Genomic DNA, 25954 nt, shown 5'->3' on the forward strand with positions numbered 1-25954 from the left:
GCCCACTGAGCCATTTTCATAAATGCTAAACATACAGCTGTATTAGGGTGTGGTGGTATAGAATTTTTATTCAAAAACGTGTCACCCCTTAAGCAGTGGAAATTAGTCTTGCCTATCTGGGGATGTTGAGGCGGTGGGCCCTCAGAAATTGAGGGTGGTGTGACAGTGTATTCCCGTTCTGATTACAGAAGCCATTGAGGCCCTCCCACTGGCCAACACACCCGAAGTGTTTGGTCTTCATTCCAATGCTGAGATTGGATATTACACTCAGGCGGCTCGGGACATGTGGGCCCACTTGCTGGAGCTGCAGCCTCAGACAGGTGAAGTCTGTGGAGGGCGGAATTGGTTTGGTTAGGGTGGAAGGTGTTGGCACAGGGTGCTCTTGGTTCTGTAGGCTGTATATTGTTGATGCCTTTCCAAGAACCAGAAGGCTCAGGATGCCCCAGTCCTAACACTCAGATGCCTTGCTTTCCCTAAAAACTGTCCTGGTTTTAGGGGAATCCAGCAGTGGCATCAGCCGAGATGATTACATTGGCCACATTGCCAAGGACATAGAAAACAAGATGCCTAAAATCTTTGACTTGGACCAGATCAGGAAGCACCTTGGGGTGGGAATCTCCCCCACGTCGGTGGTGCTTCTGCAGGAGCTGCAACGCTTCAACAAGCTCGTCATACGGATGTCCAAGTCTCTGGCTGAACTTCAGAGGGTGAGCATGCTCCTGACGCGCACACCACTGCCTAGACACACCACCCGGTTTTCTGATGGTCTTGCCTGACTGCTCTCGATTCTGCGAACAGGCCTTGGCGGGAGAAGTTGGCATGAGCAACGAGTTAGATGACGTAGCCAGGTCTCTTTTCCTCGGGCAAATCCCTAGTATCTGGAGAAAGCTTGCCCCGGACACGTTAAAGTCCCTTGGGAACTGGATGCTCTACTTCCTGCGACGGTTCAGCCAGTACACGTTGTGGGTAAGTAGAGGCAACGGTCTCTTCATTGGTTCGAGGTTCAGCCCGGACTGACCCTGCCCCCAACCACCTCCAACTCCCAACCTCTCTCTAACTCCGCAGTAGTACCTTCCGTTTGCAGTTGACTGGGTGTTCTAGAAATGGTCTCTGACTCTACAGGCATACCTGTATTGTTTTTTCCTTTTTGTTTCGTTTTCAAGACTTTGAAGCCTATTATGCACAATCTGATTTATTCATCTCAGAGTCCATCTTGGCCATTGTTCCTCTAAGTACATTTGGATCTAACTTACTCTTTTAATGGGGCTCTGTTTTACAGATGTTCCATGTCCTTTCCCCTCATGGACACTTAGGTGGTTCCATTTGGGTTTTTTCTCTTTTTAGCTAGGAGGGACAACACTCCGGCGCCCATGTCTTTAGTTACGCACATGAGTATATTTCACAGGCAAATCCCTACAATGGCAGAGTTGGGTCCCAGGGTGTGCATTTCACATTCTGACAGCTCTTGTCAGACAGTCTTCTAGAGAAGTGGGAACCACAGTGAACGAACACGAGTATTTCCTCCCCTCTCTGCGACACTGTGTATTCTTAATATTTTGGATCTTTCCTCCCTGATAGGTAAATAATAATATGTGTGGGTGTGCATTTCTTTAATTATGGTGAGGCTGAGCATATCTCACACACACGTAGGTATCTCATTTCTTTTTCTGTGAATCATCTTTTTGTGTCTTGATTTCATTTTTATCGAGCTCTCCATCTTTTTAAAATGATCTTTTGGAGCTCTTTGTGTATCAGGGAGATTAGCCGTGTGTCTGTCAGTATTGTGTTTCCCCCAACTTGTCATAAGTCTTTTGATTTTGCTTATGGCATTTTTTTCTGTAAGAAAGTCTTACAGTTTTATTTAGTCAAATGTATCAGTCTGTTCTTTTATGGCCTCTGGGTTTAGCATTCCCAACTCCAAAATCTTGACAACATCCATTGGAGATTTGATCTGGTACTTTTGTGACTTGGTTCTTTTACATCTAGATCTTCATTCCTTCTGGAATCAGGCAGTTCAGCTTGTTTTCCCCAGCAGGCTTCCAGTTGTACCCACGCCCATCTTTCTGCTGCCAAGGTGAACTATGTTTAATCGAGAACTGAACATCTGGTTCACGCTTGGCCCTGGCATTTGATGTTGGCCCCAGGCTCCTGCCAGCTTCCCTCCTTTCCCTCCAGGTCACCGAGAGCGAGCCCAGCGTGATGTGGCTCTCGGGGCTGCACATCCCAGAGTCCTACCTCACGGCCCTGGTGCAGGCCACCTGCCGGAAGAACAACTGGCCGCTTGACCGCTCCACCTTGTTCACGCAAGTGACCAAGTTCCAAGATGCAGATGAAGTGAACGAGCGGGCAGGACAAGGTGCGGTCAGCTGGCTGGGGAGTCTCCTCCCCGAGCTGTCCCCAAGGCAGAGCAACAAGCATGGTGTGGGCTGAAACAGGGCCAGGCCACGTTTGAAAGTGAGGCTGCCGTGGACAGCGGTGCTGTGTGTGCACTCCCCGAGTCTTGGCCTGAGGGTGGCCACATGCGCTGCTCTGCCAGTTTCAGCACTGAGACCTGGGGTTGATGTCAGGAGAGACCTGAACCATGTTCACTGGGCTCCTCTGTGGGAAGTGGGCTCCTCGGTCAGAATTAGATCTCAAACAGAACTGGATCACCCGAGGGCTTCCCTGGAAACCCTGAGGGGTCAGGGGCGTGGGCGCCAGAAGGCAGATCAGATGAGGTTGGACCCATAAATTGTAATGTCAGGTCCCTTCAACACGGGTGACTGATGCTGCAGACTCTGGCTGGGAGCTGCCATTTCCTAGGGCGGGGCCCTGGAGTCGGAGGACATTTAACCGTGAGCAACAAAAGCCCTCTTGAGCCAACTTCGTCGAGATGGGCTTCATGGTAGAGGTTCAGGGATGCTCACCATCCCCGTAGCACAAGGCCAGCGAGGTCTCAGAGGAACTGGCAGGTGTCAGGGCCACCACGCTCTCTGGGTGACTGACTGTTCTCTGCTGTTGTGCATGTCTGTCGTGTCCTGTTCCCCAGACACCATTTTCTCTGCTGGGTTTGACTCCCTGCCCCCACTCCCTCTGGCTCAGGGAGAACTTGGGGTTGCCGTGGTACCCAATGACCGGTGCTTCTGTCTTTATAACCCGGGGCTCCAGCGTTTTGGGCCGTGTTCCTTGAAGCAGATTGCTGGGGGAGGCGCCCACCCCTCGCCCCTTCGCCGAGGCTATGGGGGAGGCTCATGAGATCTACAGAGTGTCCTGTCTGGGCTGTCCCTCCGCAAAGGGAAGAAAGGACGGCCGCCTCTCTTGGAAAAAGGCCTGGGCTGTGTCTGGGGCCGGAGAGCCGGTTACTTGTTGTGCGTGCACCGCGGACACCCGGGAGAGCCGCCGGTGCCTCCGCAGAAATCCCCGTCTCTTCCTGGAATCTCTAGGATGTTTTGTCTCAGGACTGTATCTAGAAGGCGCTGACTGGGATGTAGAAAGAGGATGTCTTATCAAGAGCAAACCTAAGGTGCTGGTGGTCGACCTGCCGATTCTGAAGATCATCCCCATCGAAGCCCATCGCCTCAAACTGCAGGTGGGGGGGGTCACACTTGGGGTGGTTCAGACATTCTGGCCCTTTATAACACGGGTGGTTAAACTTTGGTGGGTGGGGGAAGCCCCGAGACAGGGCACGAGTGTGGAGCCACTGCCCGGGAAGACCCACGTGTGCACAGGTGTGTAAGCGGAGACGCTCCGAGCTGTGGTCCAGACTGACTTCGGGAGAGACGCCTCCCTTCCTGTCACGTCCTGCCTCATCAAGTCCTCGCATCTGGGGTGGCCGCAGGTGCCTCCCCGCTCGGCCCGGATCCACTTTCACGCTGTCGGTGCTCGGCTGCGGAGGGTGGCCCGGCCAGGCCGGCGGGAGGCGCTGCACCCTCCGCAGCCACACGAGCGTCCCGCGGCCTGGGCTTGAGCTCCTCTGCCCTCCGGCAGCACACCTCACTGGCCTCTCCTTTGCAGAACACCTTCCGGACGCCGGTCTACACCACCTCCATGAGAAGGAACGCCATGGGAGTTGGCCTGGTGTTCGAAGCCGATCTCTTCACCTCAAAGCACATTTCCCACTGGGTGCTGCAGGGCGTGTGCCTCACGCTGAACTCCGACTGACCGTCCGGGCCGGGAAACCCACCCGCCCGGCTCCGTGCGGGGCTGGCGGGGGGAATGTGGGCAGTCGGCAGCAGTGCTCACGTCTGCGGTCAGCTCTCGGGGCCTGGAGCGGCTGGGGGTGGACGCACATGGCTTTTCCTTTCATTTGAAATCAGTCAATTTAATCTCTTTCCGTAGAAATTAAGCAGATGGTTTTGGTTTTTAAACTGCTTCTAAGGATTCTGCGTATTTGAAAAGTAAATACTAGAGAACATTTTAAGGTATGTCGTTTTCTTTCCCTTCTCAGAGGAGACGTTGTGATTAGGTGGAAGTGCTGGGCTGCTGGGCGGGGTCCGGCAGAGTCCCCTTCCTGGGCCCATGCTGCCGCCCCCAGCAGAGATGGCCGTGGTCCCCCACCGCCACCCCTCCCCCCTTCCAGAGCTCTCCAGCCTGCCGGGTGGGGGCGAGGACCCTGAGCTGGCGTGTCACTCCCGCATGAGCTCCTACCTGCACCCTGGCCGGGTCTGCGTGGGGCTGGGGGCAGACTTAGAATATCCCGGCCTGGCTCCTGGGCGTCCCTTCCTTCCGCACACCCTGGGGCCAGGCCTGCCGAAGGGCAGGAATAACTTTACTTTGCAAGGGAGGAGCCGGGTGGAGCACCAGCAGGGCAGAGGGGCAGGGGCCAGTCATGGGCACAAGTAGCTTCTGCCAGAACCTGGAAGTGCAGTCTTCTCAGGGGCGGGAGCCCTGGGAGAGAACATGGGGTGAGAATGCAGTAGTTACTGGGGGGGGGGGGCGCGTCTTTCCCCCCCCCCCACCCCCCCCCCCCCCCCAGCTCCTCCCTCAGGTGGTTTAATAAAAGACACAAAACAGAAAGAGGCAGGTTTAGAAAATAAAGTTTGTTGGGATCTTGAACACTTTGGATAAAACTAACAAAAAATATGAACACACGTTCAGGTTGTAGTGATATGAGAAGTAACATCATATTTCGTTCCCGTGATATACAAATACAGCTGCTTGGCTCTCCGTGCCGCCCTGGGAAAGGCTTGTCGGGAGGTTACAGGGTCTCCTGGAGGGAGCAGGGGCTGCTCCAGACGGGCTGCCCTGGAAACTGGAGCGAGAGGGTCAAGGTCGGTCGGCCGGCATGTATTGCTCTGGCTGTAGAATGAGGCGTGTGACTATCTGATTTCATTAACGTTGAATAGTGATGCAGCCTATGGCCTGTGCTTTGTCCACGAGCGCACGGAGGTTACACGGAGTGGGATTAGAAGCAAGCGATTCGGCACACAGGTGTTTGGCCACAGCGATTAGTAAATACGTATTCTGCAGCAGGGACACGATCGTATTTTGGTGTCAGTAAGAGGGCAAGAGGAGCAGGAGAAGACTAATCTGTTGACAGGTCTGAAAAAAATTTGGCATGCATGGGATTTAAAACAAAAAAAAGCATGGATGAGTTTTTCCTAGTAGTGATCACAGTGCATCGACAGCCGAGGGTGAAGGGCCGCCTGGGGCAGGCTTCACACAGTTCTGTCCGTCCCTGAGTGCTTCCTCACGACCTTCCCTCCGTTCACCTGGTCAACTGCCAGTGTCTCCACCTCGGGCTGGGCCTGCGGCGGGGCGGCGTGGTGGATGCGGTGGGCCACCCCCACGTGAGCCTTGTGCGGCTTCTCGCGGGCCGGGCTGTGCTGCTCGCTCGGGCCACGGTCGGAGGTGATGGGGGGGATGACCAGAGGCCTCTCCTTGACGAGGTGGACCTCGGCGGACTCCCTGGCCAGCAGGAATGGGGTGGGGTCAGGCATGGCATCCACCGGCTCCCGCAAGAGGAGCTTCCGGCTCTCAGCCCCAAATCTGTAGACCTCTTCAAATTCGGGGTGCAGGGGGGCCGAGAGGCTCTTTTTCATCCGGCGGCGGGGCGTTTCGGGCAGCTTGTCCTTGGGGGGGGCCGGCTTGTAGCCGGCCAGCACGGGGCTCCCAGAGGGGCTGCCGTCCGAGGTCCCGCTGGCGCTCAGGAGCTTGCGCTTGGCGGCGTGCAGCTGGGCGGTCAGGTAGGCGATGGTGCCGGCGCGCTGCTCGAGCTCGCTGGACAGCATGTTCAGCTTGTGGCTCTTCAGCTTCAGCTCCTCCAGGTACTTCTTCTCCCGCTCCTTGACGGTGTTCTCCAGCACCGCGATCATGGCGTTCTTCTGCTCCAGCTCTTTGAGCAGCTCATTGTTCTCGTTCTCCTGGAGCTTCAGTTGGGCTTCCAGTTCTTCACATCTTCTCTTTAGTTCACTGCTTCTGGAAGACCCCTCTCCTAGAAGAACAAGCCGAGGGGGCGGGGTTTAGAACCCCCCGGAGCAGAGGCAGGGAGTCCTTCTGTGTCGGCTGGCCTCCCCGGGGCCTCTTGCTCCCACCCCCCCCCGCCCTCTCCCTCACCCAGGTGTGGATCGAGTGCTCTCGGAGCGCCTTCCAGCTCTCGGTTCCCTGGCTCACTGCACAGAACGCCTCCACACTTCAAAAATGCTGAAGTCACAACGGGCAAACTCAGGCTATCAGACCCCAGCAAATAGGAATAAACTGTGAGCAGATCCCTCTGTCTGCCTGGGCCGCATGTACTAAGCGCCTGCTTCACTCGAAGCCCCGTTCTGAAAGACAACTGTAGACTTTCTCCGTGTCTAAGCACAAAACTCTGAAGCTGCAGAGGAGACAGGAGGGGAGGCTGCCGCCTTCCCTGCCACAGGGTCCCCAACTCCTCCTGTCTCAAATGGCGGCTGTTCCTGGGCCTGGGCTGGGGCTCCGCCTCAGCCCCCGGCCCACCCTGTGTGTGCCCACCTCCAGCAGCTCAGGATCTCCCCCCAGGGCTGCCGGGGCCTGTGCAGGGCTGGGAGCCAGCGTCCACGGGCACCTCTCACATGGGGATGCAGGCCAAGTGGGGCCCCAAATCCAGGACTATGGACTGATGTTTGTTGGCTCCTGACTTTTCAGGGGCTACCGTGTCGGCCTGCCCTACCTCCCTGAGACTCGAGAGAGCTGCTCCTTGGTGACCATTGTTCCCAGGGATCAGCACCTCCTCTTTTGCCAATTTCCACTCTTCTATAGGAAGCTCTACTCTACCTCCTCCTCCACACCCACATCCTTTCTAAAGTTTCAGTCTTTCCCCATAAAATCTGCATGTGCACTCAGCTGAGGCAACTGCTCTTCATCACCTACAGACAGATTTCCCCAGCTGCCTGAGTGCTCAGTCACTGCATCACTTAAAAAAAAATTTTTTTTAAGTAATCTCTACACCCAATGTGGGGCTCGAATTCACGACCCCGAGATCAAGAGTCACACGCTCTATGGATTGAGCCAGCCAGGTGCCTCTCACTGTGGCACTTTTTAAACAGATTCTCAGGTCTCCTCCCTGAGCCTCAGAATCAACCTTCAGGGGAGGGGGTCCGGGAACCTGTTATCTGCCCCCCCGCCCCGTGCCCCTAGATGAAGCAAGTTCTGCATCCACCAAGGTAAAGCAGTGACTTCCAGTCTTGGGGAGGGGAGATGCCCCCACCAGGGCCAGCTGAGAGCTCTCATACTGCCTCCAATTATCACCTTGCGCCCCTGCCGCTGAGGAGGGTGGGTGGGTGGCCTTGGGATTTAGAGCTGAGACCCTCAAGGGGCTCTCTAGGGGCAGGGGAGGAGGGACCAGGCATATGAGCTCCTTCCTCCTGTATGCAGAGAGGGTTCAAGGTCAAGAACTAATCTTCAGGTTAGCCTGGCCAGGAGGGGGTGGGAAGTGAAACACCCTGATTCCCGAGATGTGGATGGCAGGGGTGCAGGAATCCCCGGAGGCCCCTGATCCTGGCCCAGGGCTTTGGGGGAGGAGGAGCCTGGCATATCTCTTCAGTGGGGCCCCTCCTCTGCCACACAGACAAAAGGACATCTGGGCCCCTGAAAGACACATTTAAGAGACTGTAACCTGAGTATCACAAATGGAAAAGTCAGTACTTGGCGATGCACTGAGACCCATGGAGAGGTCCGTGTCTGTTACCCGTACTTGGACACACTCATGAATAATAAATAGGCCATAGTGCGGCCTATTTAGGAAAAGGCATCTCGACTCGTGTGGATTCTGCACTTTTCAAATCCCCACTTGGTCCCAGGGAGCAAGCTAATTGTCATCGGCCACAGGGGCCCCCGTTCTATCTTCTCTGCCCCAGCTGCCATTAGGCTGATATCTTTGGGGGTCCCTGAGGATTCTGGTTGAGGGGAAGCATTTCCGGGACTGCAGTCTAGAGAAAGGCATTCACGATTCTTTGGGGACTATCTAGTCATTTGGTCCCTCACTCAACCAGTGTGTCGGGAGCGCCTGCTCTGTGCCAGGTCCTGGGTGAGGCTCAACGGACAGAGGTGGTAGGACCCTGTTCCTTCTCCTCTTTCTGGTTTAAATTACGTTAATTTCTTGATTAGAGAAGGAAGACATTCACTGGAGAAATATCAAAGTCAAAAAAAGCATATAACAGACATTCCAAATATATGTGTCCATCAAAAGAAAATAAAACCACTCTTCCTTCCCACTCCACTGACAGCCCCTCATAACACCTCAGGGTCCAAACGTCCTTCCCATCTTTTCTTAGAAAGCTCTGGTCATACGTGCAACTCTTCCTAGCAATGTATTTTCTTCTAAATGTGTAGCTAATGAACAAATGGCACCAACATGTGCCACAACCAGAAATAATACCGCCATTCACTTTCTGGGAAGAAGTTCTTACCTGTCTGGTCCGAACTTTTGAGTGTCAGCTCATATGTTAAATCTAAAAAGGAAACCATATACATTAATTTTGTATGTTTACAGTAGGTTTCAAAGTCTTCATCAGCTCTGACAATGCAGAACCGATTCCCACGATCAGGCCGCAAGTCCTGCCCAGACAGAGCAGGGCTTGGCCGCGTTAGCGGCAGGCGTGCAAATGGCAGGAGCCACCAGCGGCCACTGTCCCTCCTAGGGCTCAGAGAGACCCTGCTTCCCTAGGACACACCCCGGCATCTACAGTTAGCAAGCAGCTTGCTCTGTGTGTTACAGTTTGACGATCAGTTCCAAAATGCACTGTAAATCCTAACCATTGCATTTTGATCTTCTAAATCCTCAGTATGCCAAGAAATGGCTTTGCAGCTTTACGCTTGGTGTGTGTTGATTAGGCAAAGAGGATGAGGGAAGACATTGGGATGGACTCCAGCGATGGTGGGGTTAACCGCATCAGAGAGAAGAGTGAAATCTCTTCTCGCTCCACTCCTGAGCAAGCCTGGCATGGCTTCTGAGCCGGCTTCTGTCTCAAACAGTCCCGACAACAGGTCCTGCTTTGCTCTACGGCCCCAGGTGGGCCTGGGGGCCCTGCTCCGGGGGTCGCGCGGGGCCCCTGGTACCTGTGCAGTGTTGCTGCAGCCGCCTGATCTCGGCATGCAGCCCCTTGAGGGTGCTGGCGTGCTCCCGCTGAAGGAACAGGAGGTTCTTCTGGGCACTGTGCAACTGGTTCTCCAGGTTTGTGGCTGCCATGCTGACATCCAGATGGCCTGCGGGAAACACAGACCCTGGTGGCTATCTCTGACAGCGAGGGTTGCGGGTGGAAGGCTGGAAGAGGGCGCTGCCTGCTGCCTGCCCTCCTTGGCTTTGGGGGGTGGCAGGCAGCATGAGGCCTGGCTCTGGAGGCAGAAGGGGTACATCAAACCTGGGTTCCCCGATTCCAAATCCTAGCCTTTCCACACGCCACATAGACTTCAACAGACTGTGACCAAAATTGCTAGATTGCCAAAGATTTCCCTGACAAGGTACACACTGACAGCTTCCTCACGGAAAGACTGAGCACCTGGGCAATGGGGTGAACGTTTCCTCAAAATGGTATTGAGAGATGGCCAAAGCAAGGAGGAGGAGGAAGAGGCGGGGAGAACTCCAGAAGGAAGCCCATGGATTTCACAGAGCTGAGAGGAGCCCCACATCTTTCTTTGGGAAAGGGCCATGTGGTGACTATGGGAAGCTGGAGTCTGTCCCCAAACCCTGCCTCCCCACCCACGGTGGCTTCTGTCATCAATCATCAGCTGCTCACTCAGGGCCTCAGATTCTCTGACTTTACTGTAACTCGAGAAATGTGGTGAAGTCAATTGGTCTTTCTGGAAAAGCTACCAAAGAAATTTAAGACGCCTTGCACAGCACTGAAAAATGCAAAGGACGAAATGTGGGTTATTTGCTTATAAATTATTCTTGTAAATACAGAACCTCAGAGTGCATTTTTCCTCATTTGCTATGCCAAAGAGCCCTCCCAGAGGAACACTACTTCTCAAAGGGCTTCCGGTATGTGGATGGCTCTGGAGATGACCACATGCCCAGGTGCTGTCACCACACTGTGTGACACACCCCAGCTCTGGAGCTAAGGAAAGGTCATAACTGGAACTCAAGACATGCGTCTTCAGTCACACGGAAAAGCTTCCCACGATCTCCTCGGGCCACAGGCTTCACTCCAAAGGCAAGTTGACGAAATAAGTGTGAGAGGCAAGCCCGAGAGGGAGGGAGGGGGGGCGGGCGGGTAAGGGGAACAGGTACAGAGGAACAAAAGGACATTCGGCGGGGAGAGGGGCATGGTGCAGCGTCCAGTGGTGGTGTTGGCCGCTTTGCCCTGTCGGCGGGGGGAAGGGGGTACAATTTGGCAAAGTGTGTCTGGAGCCTGGGAGCGTACCATCCCGCTGACTTCACGATTTCATTTCTAGGAATCGAGCGAAGGACAAGATTTACTTTTGTGTGAAAAGAGGTAGCCGTGGCAATGGCCGTTACAGTGCAGTTCACAGAAAAGACCAGAAACAGAATCCAACAAGAGGGAACTTATTACAGTGATGGCTTCTAGAGAACAGAGATGAGATTTCCCAGGCCTTTAACTCGACTTCAAGCTGCAGCTGAGGCCAGGGTCGAGTTTCCGTCAGACAGAGCTTTTCCATGGGGAGCTGTGAGCAGCCTTCCAGTTTCCACCCTGAAGGCTTGTCTCTGCTGCAAGCGCAGGTGCTCCTGTCCAGGTCCTGGGCCAGGCAGGGACTTCCACCTGGGACCCCAGGACTCTCCAGAGCCCATGCTGCCGGGCCAGCTCGTGGTCTGAGAGCAGGACACTAACATAGGAGTCAGCCATGACGAGTGGCGCGGGTGGGCTGGCCAGCGTGCTCCTGTGGAAGGAGCCCCCTCTGACTTCCTGCTTAACGCTAACTTTAAGGCAGGCCTTGCTCAAAGAAAAGGGGAAACACTAAAATTTCAAAACAGTTTTGTCCAGCACTGATTGTACAAGATGAGATGTGCCCATAATCTACCAGAGCGGGCAGGGAGGGGAGTAAAAATAGGACCTCAGCGGCCACCCCGTTCCAATCATAGTGTGGTACATTTTATTTGTAACACATTTAAATCTGATTTAAAGAAGCATTCATATTCTAATTGCCTCAGTGGATCAGCAGCTTTGAATTGTACTAAATCTGTAATTTATTAGTTCACCGAGGCAAGTACAGAAATAAGAACGTGCCCTTGAAGCTTCCCATTGTCATGGGCAGACAGCCTCAGGAGAAACACAAAGTGAACAGGAAGACTATGAGTCTATAACATGCAGAGCCAGCAAGGGAGCGTGGCGACTCCGTCTGGGGTCCCGACAGCGGGAAGGCAGGCGTTTTCAACCCCGTGGCACTTCACTGACTGGCGCTCTGTCCTTCTCTGCACTCTGTGCTGACGTAACAGGCCCAAGTGAGGAGAAGCTATTCATGCAGGGCACCCTCCAATTGTTGGGATACACAGCAACAGTGCAGGCCCACTTAGGCCCAAGGAAACGAGTCACGTCTCCAAATGGTATCCAAGCTACTCAATTCTTTTCCCTCCGCTCCAAAGGCTGACAATATCACAGACTTCCTGATGACAAGGAGTTGCTGTAGCTTAAAAGAAAGTGATGATTTCAATTTCTTATTCTTAGCTCTTGTGACATGCAATCACGGGTCATGACCTAATCCTTCCAGTAAATTGGCAAGAACGAAGTTACAGAAGCCTCCCGTTTAGGCCATGGAGACACAGCTGGGAGATGTTGCTAATCTGGAGGAAGAAATGAAGGTGGTCCTGAGAGGCTTAATTCAGAATCTCTAAGACACTCTGGGAGTCAGAGACACGAAGGAGCATTCAGGACTCATCCCTGAAAGGGTCAGCGTGATGGATGAAGGTAAAAATGCAGGGCGTCTACTACCCATGAATAATGCATCCTTCTTGAGTAAAGGCATTCACCCCGTCTCAACAGTGTGTCAACCAGTAATGGAGGCTGACACTCCCAGAGCACGGCTTGCACAACACTGCACTTTCCGTGTCAAAAGGGCATATGCTACAAATTGTGGGCTCTCTGTATTGCCGCTTTTAGTCTTGAGGCAATCCGATTTTGTTTCTAAGCGTCGCTGGGAGCTGTCAGCAATTTCACAGTTATTGGCTCGGCCAAAGGCAGTGTGGCCTGGACACTGGCCTCCTCTCCTCTCAGAGATGCTGTGCTTAGCTGCAGACGATGGGCTTCCAAGTGACTGGCATTCCAGGGCCCGGCCACGGCGGCGGTCAGAGGGCAGGACCCCCACCCACGGTGTGCACGGCTCTGCCAGCAAGCTCGGGCCGAAGCAGTGGGCATGGGCATCCTGAAGGGAGACCTGCTGAATAGGCTACCTTGACCACGATTTGGAGGTTAAGCCACACATGCAGTTTTTCCTGTGGTAAATTCATTAGGTAGTAAATTTCTGTTAATTTGCAATTCACTCTACATGTTGGGAAAATTAATGCTTGACAAAGACTGTTCCAAATTCTAGAGAGGGGTTTTGGAGACCTGGCCAAGACTTCCTCCCGGCGCGGGGAGGGATGCTAACACCAGCTCCTGGCGATAACACGCTTTTAATGAAGGTCCTTGGAGAGACGTCGGCCCCGACCTCACCGAGACTGCTCTGTGGCAGCACAAGGACAAATGGCCTATCAGTAGCTCGTTTCCAATTTTCATCCTAATTCAAAAGTAATGTTCTTTCCTCTCTTTCAGGGCATTAATGTATAAATGATGACATGATAATTTTATTTATGGGCCATCTCCACTTGTACAGGCACAAAGTGCTCTCCTATCACCTACGTCGTTTGTTCTCTGAATACTCCCCTGAGGAAAAACAGGAATATCCCATCGACAAGGGAAAACATAAATCAGAGAATGCTGCATCTGTGCCTTGCAGCTTCTCTGGGCCCTCAGGCTCTGTGGGCGAGAATCCTGAAGGCTGGGATAGGTCTCAATTCCATGCAGAAAATCAGATGCTTTTCCAAACGTCTGCATCACATCTCAAATGCTCTGACCCAGAGGGGCAAATAAGCAGGGGACCTCACGGTGGCCTCTCAGCACGGGGAGCGTAGTGCTCCTCCAGCCGAGCCAGGCCCGGGCCACGTGACAGCCTGCACAGCACTGCTCACCGGAGCAGGATCCACGGGCTCTCTGAGCTCCAGGTTAGACACACAATGACCAAAGGGCACTGCTGACCAGCCAGTATGGCAAAGAGGCTCACCAGCAAAGTTGTCCAGGAAGCTGGCTGGGGGCAGGGCACTCTGGGCCTAGCCGGAGCCCTTATGAAGCAGCTAAGCTAGCTTGGGGAGAAAGAATAAGGTACACATAGCGTTGCATGTGTGCCCTGGTCCTTGGGGTTCAGGCGGGTGCCCAATCCGAAAGCCAGGGCCATACTCCCTGTCTACCTCTGGGGCTGACTCAGCAATGAGTCTGTGTGGGGTCAAAAGGCTGCACCTTGGCCCCGCTGCTGCTGTGGGGAGCAGCTCTGGTGCTACAATGGGGAGGAACCAAAGCCAGACTCGCTTTTGCCCCCTTTTAAACACATACCTTTTTCTTCAACATTCCTCCTAAGCGCACACACAGATCTTGCCTACATTTTCATCTGCAGACAAAGTTGACCATCTTGCATCCCTGCGATGCTCTTGGGATCCAGCCCCCATTCCCAGAGGCCCAGCCTGCTCCGCCTTCCCTCCCCAGCCTTGCCCCACACCAGTCTCCCCCCGGACTCCATCAACACTGTTGTCCTCCCCCACCTCATCTGCCACACCCCTCCCCCAACACAGGGCCTTTGCACGCCTTTTCCCTCCATCTGGAATTCTCCTGGCAAACTACCTCCCACCCTCTTGCCTAATGAACTTCCATTCTTCCTTTACATCTGAACTCATGCATTACAGGCCGGCTTCAGATAATTTTACAATGCTTCCTAATGTTGCTGAGTGCAGGTCTCCACGAGAATTACATTGCATTAATCAAAAAGCATTACGGCAGCACTGATTTGAACATGACCTCATCCCATAATTCCTTGACATGCCAGAAGCAATATTTTAAAGTGTCCCTGTACCACATTTCTTAGCCTAAAAGCAATGGAGTGTCTTTGATGGGAAAGGGTCCCACCATTTAACAATGGGAAACTTCTTTGTTCGTGGGCAATCAAAAGCAGACTTATCTTTTCACTCAACACAAAGCCTGTGGAACTAGGGTAATAATTTTAGAATCTGAAAAAATAGCGCACTAGCACTCACGTGGTAGCTGTGAATTAGTTATAAGAAGCTATTTTAGCTTCTAGTCATGAATAAGTTATAACCCATTCATGTTAGGTTCCCTCACGCCACGAGCAATCAGAACAGCTGCGGTCTGTCCGTGCCTCTGGCAAGGCCTGTGACCTGACAGGAGCCACCTGGCCCTGAACAGGCTGTGGCAGTGCTCTGTGACAAGGACCTCTGTGGCCTTCTCCTGGGGACTCCGTGTGCTGCTCTCCTACGGGTCTTAGAGTATAGGCATTGCCATGGAGAAAATGGAGGTTGACTGAGGAGGGCAAAGTCAGCAAGTGTAGACGTTCAATGTGAGAGGATTTCTAGCAGGGAGGTGGTTTTCTAGGCAGATTCCTGGACTCAAGAAGTTGAGGGTGGAGGAAACCTTCAAAATCAGCTAGCTATTCCAACCCCTCTTTATTTCAAGATTAAGAAACTGAGGCCCAAAGATTTGCTGAACACAGTGGGATAAACAAGACCAGAACAGACAAGCTCTTGAGGAGGCAGACTACGTCTGGGATTAAATCTGAACCCCATCTTGTCACCTAAATCACCGCAATATTTAACTCATAGGGTTGTTTCAAGAGCGAAACGCAATCACGTACAGTGTCTGGGTACAGTAAGTGCTGTTCACTATAGCTAAATGGGAGCTGTAAATGTTATAAATGTTAGCTATATTGTTTTCATGTAAATACTGGCCCACAGTTATGCAAACATACTCCCAAGTTGCTTACTGAGTCCCACCTTCCAGTATTTCCAGAACATCATCTAAGTATGGAAACGAGCTAGCAAAGAAATTCTAGTTACCTCCAAAGAGAGAAACATAAAAGGAAACAGAAGCATTTTCTGCTGGCCTTTATCTTCCATTTGCACTGGAGAGAAGCATTCGCACAGAGAATAAAGAGGTAGGCAGAGCAAGGCACCCTCAGGGACAGTAAAGCCTACTTCTTACTTAGAAACAATCTGAAGTGCTCTACAAGAAGCTAAAAAAGGTCCAAGGCTAATTAGGCCATCAACTCTCAATCCAAAATACCTGCTTTTAGGAAAGAAAACCGTCTCTGAAAATGAATACTGACATTAATCTGAATTCAGAACAATCCTGGATAAAAAACTCTTTTAAGTTGTAGGACCTGACTATTTCTACTTGTACGTGTAGTTAAGAAATTCAACTAATAAGTTATTTAAGAATCCCCAAGAATTAGGGCACCAAGAAAAAGGACATCATTTCCAGGGAGCATAAGCATTCAACAACCACTCCAGAAATATTTTGGTAAAGAGAATGAACACCTTGACAAAGTGGAAGCAAAAAGGGGCACCTGGGGGGCGCCTGGGTGGCTTAGTCGGTTGAGCATCCAACTCTTGATTTCCATTCAGGTCATGACCTCGGGGTTGTGAAACCAAGCCCTACATTGGGCTCTGCGCTTGGTGTGGAGTCTGCTTGGGATTCTCTCTCCCTCTCCCCCTTCCACCAAGCACTCATGCTCTCTCCTTCTCTCTAAATAAAATCTTTTAAAAAAACCCCAAAAACAAAGCAGAAGCAAAAAAATGTTGAAAACAAAAGGTGCAATTGTTTTTTAAAGTGACAGAAAATCTTTATTGATCATCCTTAGAGAATTAGGTTTTTTAAAAGATTTATTTAGGGGAGCCTGGGTGGCTCAGTAGGTTAAGCGTCTGCCTTTGGCTCAGGTCATGATCCCAGGGTCCTGGGATTGAGCCCCATGTCGGGCTCTCTGCTCAGCGGGGAGCCTGCTTCTCCCTCCCCCTCTGCCTGCTGCTCCCCCTGCTTGTGCACTTGCTCGCTCTCTCTCAAATAAATAAATAAATCTTTAAAAAGATAAAATTTTTAAAAAGATTTATTTATTTATTTTTTATTTTATTTTTAAGATTTTTTTATTTATTTGCGAGAGAGAGAATGAGAGACAGCATGAGAGGGAGGAGGGTCAGAGGGAGAAGCAGACTCCCTGCTGAGCAGGGAGCCCGATGTGGGACTCGATCCCGGGACTCCAGGATCATGACCTGAGCCGAAGGCAGTCACTTAACCAACTGCGCCACCCAGGCACCCAAAGATTTATTTATTTTAGAGAGAGAAAGCACAAGCATGAGGGGCAGAGCAGATGATGGAGAGTCTCGAGCTAGGTAGGTGGCACATCTTTTTTAAATGGGCATGTCCCTAAAAGCTAAGAGGAAAACTCCAGTAGAAAGCAAAGAAAAAAGAAAAAAAGAAAAGCATCTTTTTTTTGCAAGATAACCATCTCACAAAGTAATCTGAATGTCTGCTGATAAGAGGTTAGCACGGTGCATGCAAACTCTTGAGATTATCACAAATGATCATGTAGATGTGTACTTATCGACAAGGAAATATTTTACAATAAGTCAAAAAAGTATATTAAAAGCTGTATATTTAATGTCATATTTTTGTCTATATAAGTAGAGACAACGTCTAAAAGGATATACAACAAAGTGTTAAAAGCATTTATCTCTAGATGGTGGATTGTGGATGATTTTTACTTTTTAAAAATCCTATTTTGATACTCCCTAAAGCTGCTTTAATGATGAATGTATATTAGAGTCAGAAAAAAATTATAAAGTGATTTCTCTTAAAAAAAGATAATCACGGACTATCCACTAGCAAAGTAGTACCACGTGTTTTAGTTATTTTTTTCCAGGGTAGTCTTGGGTTGCTAGAATTGTGACTAGTTTACCAGAACCAAGAATAATGAATGGGAAGGCCATTTTTACAAAAGCAACAATTCAGGTGCCCCCAAGACATGCAGACAATGATCACGATGAGCACTGGAGTACCTCCCTGCTCCCATGCATTATGCATTCCTGTAATCCTCTGACATTATCCATCATAAAATACAAGGCCCGTCAACGATTCTTTAGACACTGACAGCCATTTCCTCCTGAAAGCATGTACAGCCTAGCATTAAAGTTGTAATAGATGTGATTAGAGAGATTGGCAATTAGACACGGGAATGTGATACGTGGCTGTCTGGGAAGTCTGCAGTCACTAGGGGCCTCCACGATGGATTTATTAACCAAGTTTCTCTGCAGTCCGATTATCTCATACTTTAAGAGTTTCCGTTTGGCTTCTATTTAAAAACCACGTCAGGTATCTACACACTGGTAGGGGCTCAGCCCCTCCACTCGAAAACATCTCAGGAAGAAGCAAGTCTGTGTTTCAGATTGTCTGAGAGTCTCTAAGCGGGCAGATGCATGAGCTCCATGGTCTGAAATCACATGGTACTTTCTGGGAGCGCCCTGGGCCTCCGAGAACATTGGGCCACTTAATAGCCAGAATGCCTACACTCTTGGCAGGCACACCAGCACCCCCATCTCCTGGCTGGGGGCGGGGTGGAGTCGATATCCAGACACGATGCTGGTAGAGACTCAGCTCAGCACTTTCTACTTCAAAGAGAAAAGTCTTAAAGAGAAGTTGCCTCTAGGGAAATAGATGGCCACGTGGTGGCTCTGCTTGGCCCTTCTGCTCTCCCTATGTCTTCCTCCTGTCCTTCTGCACAGCATCCAGGATGACTGCCCTCTGGGCTCCACCCCAGTAGCCTCATTTCAGAAACTAGAGATGAAAACATTCACAACTCAATAGCAATGCCACTTGTGAACTTCTAATAAGCTTGTCATTTACCAAGATGGTCCTAAGCCAACAATTTAGGGACATATAAATCTCCCAACTTAACACACACACAGTTCTACCTAGTGATATTTTCCTTTAAATGGAAGGGAAAATAAGCAGGTCATATCTGATTAGTGTTTCCATTTCTACACTGACTGTGATTACTGCAGATTTTAATTGTCTACTGATTGATAACCTAAAAGATGTAGTGACCCAAATGCAGAACTGCCTTTTCACAATAATGAAATAGGAGAGTCTCCTTAAATCTTAGCACTTGGTGATCACAATCTAAATTGTATGTTCTAGGCTGAGAAGATGTGTTCACTTGCTTTAAAAATCTCTCAATATGGTTTGCCAAACAGATGAACCATTTCAACTGATTTAACTCATAGGGCTTCCTTTATCCATCCTGTGGACCTACCTAATTATAGTGTAGGTTTCAAGGAAAGAAAGGTATTATTAACTGAAGCTCTATGCACTTTAATTTAGCCAAACTTTTCCTTTATTGCTTATAAAAGGTAAAACAGTCAATTGTTTCACTAGCGCTAATAAAACATATTTAGCTAAACCCTTATGGGGCATCTGGGAAGATTATCACTTACAGAAAAAAGAGACCTTATCCTTGTGATTTAGGTGGAAGAGCTCTGCCCATTCCCAGTTACGTCATCTTGGACAGTTTCGTAATTTAGCTCGGCAATCAAGCCAAAAAGAGTCACCTCCTCTGACTTGCCCTTCTGCAAAATGGGTCCACGCTAATTATTTCAGAAGAGTTTAAACAGGGAAAACAGTAGAGATCTTCAAAATTATTAAAATATCCTAAAAATAGTCAATTCAGTAACCAAAGTCACAGTGGCCAGGCATTTAATTTCAGTAATTACATATCCTCTGATAATCACGAATAAAATATTTGTTTTTATTGGACACTTATTTCTATGGAATAACATAGCTTGAGTACCAATAATTTGAAAAGAAGATAAACTTAGTCTCTTAAGGAGGCATTTACCTAGAGCTTCATTACCTATCACTTTTTTTGGATGGCTTCAGCATGTCCACCTACGGCCACATGACCCTTTGACTCTCCATCCTGTGATCTGACAGTCCTGACCTGAGATTACTCAGTTCCTTCAAAGTTTCCTTTCCGTGAGCTTCCTGTCTGTGCTGAATGAATGAGGCACATTTCCTGGCGGCATTTCAGGCTGACTCCCATAAAGTTCTTTCTGCTCACAATGAGTCTTTATTATGTCAGGGCACGAGAGAACTCCCAGGATCCCATACTTCACTTCTTCAATAAATTGCGCAGAAGGTTCCAGAGAAGAGGAAAACTCTTCCTGAAACGTGGATCCATGGAGAAAGTCTGTCACTTCAACAGGCAATGCTGAGAGCCACATGCAGCTGATGAGCTTGAGGGGGCTGCCACGTGCTGTGCGTGCCATCTTAGGGCTCGTCTTTGCAACCTAATTTGGATCACACTAGGTAGATGAGCCATCAGTACATTAGCCCAGTGGAAATAAAGGAAAACAAAGAGAAGTAAAGTAAGAGGCAGGGCAGCTGTATTTCATAGATGAGCTATCAGCTGTTGGAGGAAAGCAGAAGAAATCAGGGAAAGCAAACATCACTGTGTCCTGTAAGGAATTTCCAAAGAATGGAGCGCAGTTCAGTATTCTCTTACTCTTACTGACCTTTACCTTTTAAAGGTCATGATTCTTTTATACACTTTTGTCACTTTTTCCATTTGTACAATTGTCTTTTGTTGTTGTTTTCGTCTTGTATCTGACCCCGTGCTCCCACGATGGGGTTAACTAGAATCTTGGTTCATGACACACTCTTTCAGGGCCCACTTTTATTTAGGTACTTTTAATAATAAGCACCTGATCTATCCACATCTTTGGAAATCAGCAATTTTGGTTTAGAGTGCCCAGATTTTCCATTTGAAGTCCCAAATTCTTAGGTTGGGTGTTTCAGCGTCTTCTGGTTGCTCCAACTCTGGTTAAAGTCTGTGGGTCAGTTGGGAGCCTGGGGGATTTGTTTTTCCTCCTGCTTTGCATCCTGGGCAGGACGGTCTCCTCCAGTCCTGCAGGTGGACACTTCTCTCGCTGGGTGTGGGGGAGCGTGGGGCAGCTTCCACCTCAGTGAGACAGCTGCTACGTTGTGCCCCACGATGCTTCTCAGCCAGCTCTGCCCTGCTTCTCTGGGGTTTGGCCACTGCAGTTTACAGTGTGCTGATGGTGATGGTGTTGGATGACAATCTGTTCTGTCTCGGCCCTAACCCAGTCTTGGGGTCAGTCCAAGCCATCTGGGCAAGAAAATACTCAAAGACATTTTTTAGTCATGAGAAGCTGAAAATCATTCATCAATCTTAGTAATTGGTTATTACTGACCAAGTGTCAATGCGCCAGGCTCATAGGTAGATAATCATTTAATTATTGAAACTATTATCCAAGATAGGTATGATTATCCCCATTTTTTAAGGGATGAGGGCTCAGAGGACTAAGACACTTGCCTCGATTTACAAGCACAGTGTATGAGCTCAATGCAAATCTGTTTCCAAGGGGGACATCTGGGACGCCTGGGTGGCTTAGTTGGTTAAGCGTCTGCCTTCGGCTTAGGTCATGATCTCAGGATCTTGGGATCGAGCCCCACAGTGGGCTCCCTGCTCCGTGGGAAGCCTACTTCTCCCTCTCCCACTCCCCCTCTGCTTGTGTTCCCTCTCTCTGTCAAATAAAATATTAAAAAAAACACCCCAAAAACAACAAAGGGGACATCTTCTCTGCTTGGGTCCTTCCCGGTGCTCTCCTCCAATTCCAGTGTGTGGTGTTTGGAACCAGGTCTCATGTTAGCTCTGGGAGAAGGTGAGCGTCCTGGCTGTTCGCGTGCACCGTGGAGCCTCAATCCCTGTGGCCGCTACAGACTGCCGCCCACCTGGCGGAGCAGGGGCTGGGCACTGCGCTGAGCGCCACCCATGCGGTGCCTCAGCAGGTCCTCCTGACAGCCCTGGGGGGTGGGTCCTTACTATCTTCCCAACTGTACATGCTGGGAAGGAGGCACAGACAGCTTAGATGATCTGCTCTATGGAGGTCACACATCACCCTGGTATTATTTTGCTGCTTTGTATCTCCCTCTTTTCTTTCCAAGGAGGGAGTTGTGCTAATATAGGCCTACATTTTTAGACAGGAAAGACATAGCCCTTGGCTCAGAATTTCTTTTCACTGAATCTTAAAGCATCCTGTGACAAGATTTTACCAAGGCGTAACCTCCTCTATCGGTTGCAGTCCTGTGGAAGGTGGACTGCCTAGACGAGCTCTAGTCATCTATGGGCCCCAGCAACACAGCAGGGTAGGAATTAACCCCCACATGGCCACGGTTTGAATCCTAGCCCTGTCTCATATTAACTATGCAACTTTGGACAAGTTATGTCTAGTCCCTGTGCCTCACTCTCCTTATCTGTGAAATGGGATAGCAGTACCCACTTTATCAGGGTCACCATGAAAATGAAATGAGCTCCTCTGAAGAGGCGCTAACCAACAGAACCTAGGGCGACGATTCAAACAGTCTGCTCTCTGCTGTCCAGTGGAGCGGTCACTAGCCACACTGAGCACTTGAAATGTAGCTAGGAGGTCTGAGAAGCACATTTTCCCCCTTGTATTTATTCTGATTTGAATTAATTCAAATTTAAATAGCTCCACATGGCCGGGGGCTACCATAGCGGGCAGCAGAGATGTGAAGCGTTCAGAACCACACCTAGAACTGTGGGCTTGCTGCAATGCGGAGAATCACCCAAACACGTTTCCTGGGCGCCCACAGACACCGTTACAGGCCTGTTCTCGCTTTGCACTGCAAGAATGATTTACCAGTTTCATGCTAACTGCCATCACCATCGCACTATCTCATTTTCTGTCTCCCTAGCATTTATCACTACCTACAATTTGGTCATTTATTTATCTTTCCTATATTACCAGAATGTAAACTCCATGGGAACAAGGGCCTTTCTCTCTGCTCCCTGCTGTATCACTTAGCACCTAGAATAATGGATGCCTTCCTCTAGTAATCTGAGCTGGCCCTTTGGGAAAGGGTTCCCTATAGCTGGGAATTAGTGGTGCTCTCAGCCAATCTTTGGTCCGACACCCTCCCCTGTTAGGTCATGTATTTTGTATTGGTGAGGTGAGAGGATGTGGAAATATTTATCCAACTGGCATGGGAATAAGGCAAAGGCAAAGGAGGGAAGGATAGCCAGTTCATGCATGCCTTTGGGGAATCTCTCAAATAAAAAGACCCAAAAACTATCAGGCCACATAAAAATGAAATAAAGTTTAATTTCAGTGGGAGGGAAAGTGTGGGCATGTTCAAGATATTCTGAGTTTGTGACATACGGGATCTTGTTGGGGCAGCTTATTTACACGTGGAAAAGTTATTTCTGTTACGAGCCAACCACATCCATCCTTGGTGCTGACGCACGAGGATGTGGCCATGCCACGTGCAAATCAAGGGCTTAGTTCCTGTTGGAGGAAAGTCTCAGCGGAGTCAGAGCTCGGAAATGAGGAAACACACGTGCCAAGCTCCGAAGAGGCTTCTCCTGGTCCTTGACGACATGAGAAAAACGTGGACAATGCAGCAAATTCTCTGTAAAGCTGACTCTATTCCATTCACAGGACAATTCTTTATTTCTACTGTCGGATTTCCCAATTCAAAAATGCACTGTTACAGGAGTTCTGAAAGCCTGGGAATCACTCGAATCACCAAGAGGTTATGGCGAGCAGCTGGACATCATCACTGGTTTTGTTTTTTATCTTCTGAAGTTGACAAGGCCTGTTAGAATAGGCCGAGCAACCCACCCTCCGTTTAAAACGTGTGCCTGGAGGTTAAATATCAAGCCAGCACATGCTCCCTGGTGCACACTGTGTACTCAGTCTTATGCCTACAATTTACCGGGGTTGTGAGACTCAGCCTCTCAAGTACAAAGAAAACTAAGTATAATGAAATCCTCATGAGGTATATGCCAAGTACAGGGACCAGGGGAGGGGTAGTGGGCATGAAGATTCGCCTGCCACAGTGCCTGAAGGGCTTTCTGATGACCTGCCTGTCTCCCACGCGAGGCTGTATAAATCCCTGGAGGCAGGGTCCCAGTCATTTGAGCATTCCCAGGACCGTCTGCGCTGCCAGGCACGTGGGGGAACCTGGTGAGCGCTGAGAGGGGAAGGACTGCCAGGGCAGAGATGGTTTTGTTTTGAAGAGGGACCGGGTTCACACAAGAGAGGGTGTTTCTGGTGAGGTAAACATGGAGTCTTAAGAGTAGCAGTGAGGCCATGTTGAACATGGAAAGAACATTCCGGGGAATGGTAGAAAATCAGGTTAGATAGAAAAGCCAGGGTTGGATTTCAGTTGCTTATTAAAAGACACTCAGAAAAATGGAGACGGAAGAAGAGAGAGAAAATGGGGGGAAAACTGAAGTTTTATCCAACAGAGACAAAAGCTGGACTGAAGAATGTTTAGTCCGGTGGGGTAAGATTATGGAAGGCAAGAGCCTTGACGGCACATCGTCCTGCTCTGGGGAAATGGGGTCACAGAGAACCCCCTGCACAGAGTGCTTTCAATGCCTTGCACCAAGCTATGCCCTTTCTACTCACTCTAAGGAGTAGACACTATTATCCTCATTTTACACATTAACAAACAAGCTTCAACAGGTTCAATAACTTCCTTGACGTCACAGCTAGCAAGTGGCAGGGCTGGGCTTCATCCCCAACTGGGCGACTTCAAGGCCATGCCCTTTGCCACGGACTGTGCCACCTGGCCCAGATAAAGGCGACAACCCATGAATGCTTCAAAGTGCATGCCCTGCAGAGGCAGAATCATTTGCCCCATGTTCCATTTGTTCAAAGTCCTCTCTTGCCCTTTTCTTTCCCCATATTTTAAGTTTTAAGCTTCTTGGGTCTATTCTTTTTTTGCTTGATGCTAACTAGAAGTCCAGTGCTTATTCTTGAGGATGCTGCTCATTAAAAATAAAAAATCTCAGAATAAGAGAAAATATTTCTTTCCTCCTACAGCTGCAGAACAGCAGACACTCCTTTGTGTCTGCGTTAAGAAGCTAGTTCTGTTAAAGAACTACGGTCGTACTCTGCTCTCCTGTGTGGAAATGTATACTTTCGTTTCACCACCAAACAAGTATTTTAAGACATCTGGACTTTGGAGATTATTGCTAATTCACTCAAAATATAACCTTTGATTTCTAAAAGTTTGCTTTTCTAATTGGTTGCCTTACTGATAACTTATTGTTTTATTTAAAATATTTTATTTATTTGAGAGCGAGAGAGTGAGAGTGAGCACGAGCAGGGGGGAGGGGCAGAGGGCGAGCGTGAGGGAGAAGCAGACTCCCCGCTGAGGAGGGCGCCTGATGTGGGGCTCAATCCCAGGACCCTGAGATCATGACCTGAGCTAAAGGCAGATGCTTAACCGACTGAGCCACCCAGGCACCCGATAATTTATTATTTTAATAATACAATTTAAAGTGACATTTCTTATGTGAAGATATAGAAACCTTTAAGGTTTCCTGGTTAGAGAGGAGCCTGGGATTTCTCTCTTCCTACAGAAGATTAAAATAAATTAGACAATGACAAATTCCTTATTCGGATGGAGTTTGCGTGTGTCCATCCAAATCAACCACCCGTGCCACACTCAGATGGATTTTTAAATAGAATGGGGAGTAGAAGAGGGTGCATCCTTGCTGAGGCAAGTATAACCCAGCAGAGAGTGGGAGGAGTGGTACCTGTTTGGGTCTTGGGGAAGAGCTGGCCTGTTTCTGCAATCTGACTCTAACCTGCTCTCCATAAGCAGCTTTTTTATTTTGTCAGAGAATCTACACAGTCATTGTTCTTGTGGCTGACATACATATATATGTATACGTGTGTGTATATACATATATACACACACACATATATACACACGTATATTCCAAGATACGTATATATATAATACATATATTTCAAAAAATAATTGGAATTCATGTGTGAATGTTATTATTTGAGACAACTGTAAGCAGTCAGAATTAAAGGAAGAACGCAGGGAATTCCATCCTCTTGATTAACTCCATTTGGGAGTGTGACCCAGTGAGAGCAGTGGTTCTCGTCGGGCACTTGTGCCCCCAGGGTGGATATTTAGGGTTGTCACAATCAGGGAAGGGGCATGTCTGGCATCTAGTGGGTAGAGGTCAGACATGCTGCAAAACGGCCTACAATGCACAGGACAGCCTTCACAACAGAGAATGATGCAGCTCGAAATAGCAGTACTGTGGTTGAAAAGCCCTGGGCTCATCAATCTAATTGGAGGCAGGCCTTTTTTCTCTTTTGACTTAAGGTTTACTCCACTCTCCTTAGGTTTCCTGGATTGCCAGTAAACTGTGGGTGGATGGAGCTCTCAGGAGGGACAAGCTCCAGCCATGTGCGGCGTTCTCCCTGCAACAAGCTGCTGACCCTGGAGGAAAGGGCCTCTGTTTGAAAGGGCTTCTCCCCCACATATGAAGCTCCTGGTGAGGAGTGGGTGCAGGAAGGTGCTGCTTTACCCGCCTCACCATGCTGGCCAGAAATATGTGCACTTCCTTTCTTTTGTTTGCAAGAAAAGGGCTGCATGTAAACTTCAATTTGCTTAAGACT

General features: G+C 49.6%; 2 protein-coding genes across 4 annotated transcripts in view; one reads left to right on the forward strand and one right to left on the reverse strand.

Annotated features, from left to right (window-relative positions):
• DNAH10 (dynein axonemal heavy chain 10) overlaps window positions 1-5549 on the forward strand; it is a 129574-nt gene extending 124025 nt beyond the window's left edge. The window contains exons 74-79 of the mRNA XM_032431401.1: window positions 189-320; window positions 496-707; window positions 799-966; window positions 2176-2356; window positions 3423-3568; window positions 3994-5549. Coding sequence (XP_032287292.1) covers window positions 189-320; window positions 496-707; window positions 799-966; window positions 2176-2356; window positions 3423-3568; window positions 3994-4140 — 986 coding nt within the window. The 3' untranslated portion in view covers window positions 4141-5549. The remainder of the gene's footprint in view (window positions 1-188; window positions 321-495; window positions 708-798; window positions 967-2175; window positions 2357-3422; window positions 3569-3993) is intronic.
• CCDC92 (coiled-coil domain containing 92) overlaps window positions 5004-25954 on the reverse strand; it is a 31236-nt gene continuing 10285 nt past the window's right edge. For all 3 annotated transcript variants that reach the window (XM_032431398.1, XM_032431399.1, XM_032431400.1), the window contains 3 exons: window positions 9496-9642; window positions 8847-8888; window positions 5004-6412 (listed from right to left, as the gene is read on the reverse strand). In XM_032431398.1, coding sequence (XP_032287289.1) covers window positions 5637-6412; window positions 8847-8888; window positions 9496-9625 — 948 coding nt within the window. In that variant the 5' untranslated portion in view covers window positions 9626-9642 and the 3' untranslated portion in view covers window positions 5004-5636. The remainder of the gene's footprint in view (window positions 6413-8846; window positions 8889-9495; window positions 9643-25954) is intronic.

Source organism: Phoca vitulina, unplaced genomic scaffold, assembly GCF_004348235.1.
Source record: "Phoca vitulina isolate PV1807 unplaced genomic scaffold, GSC_HSeal_1.0 scaffold46, whole genome shotgun sequence".
In the NCBI taxonomy this organism is placed as follows: Eukaryota; Metazoa; Chordata; class Mammalia; order Carnivora; family Phocidae; genus Phoca; species Phoca vitulina.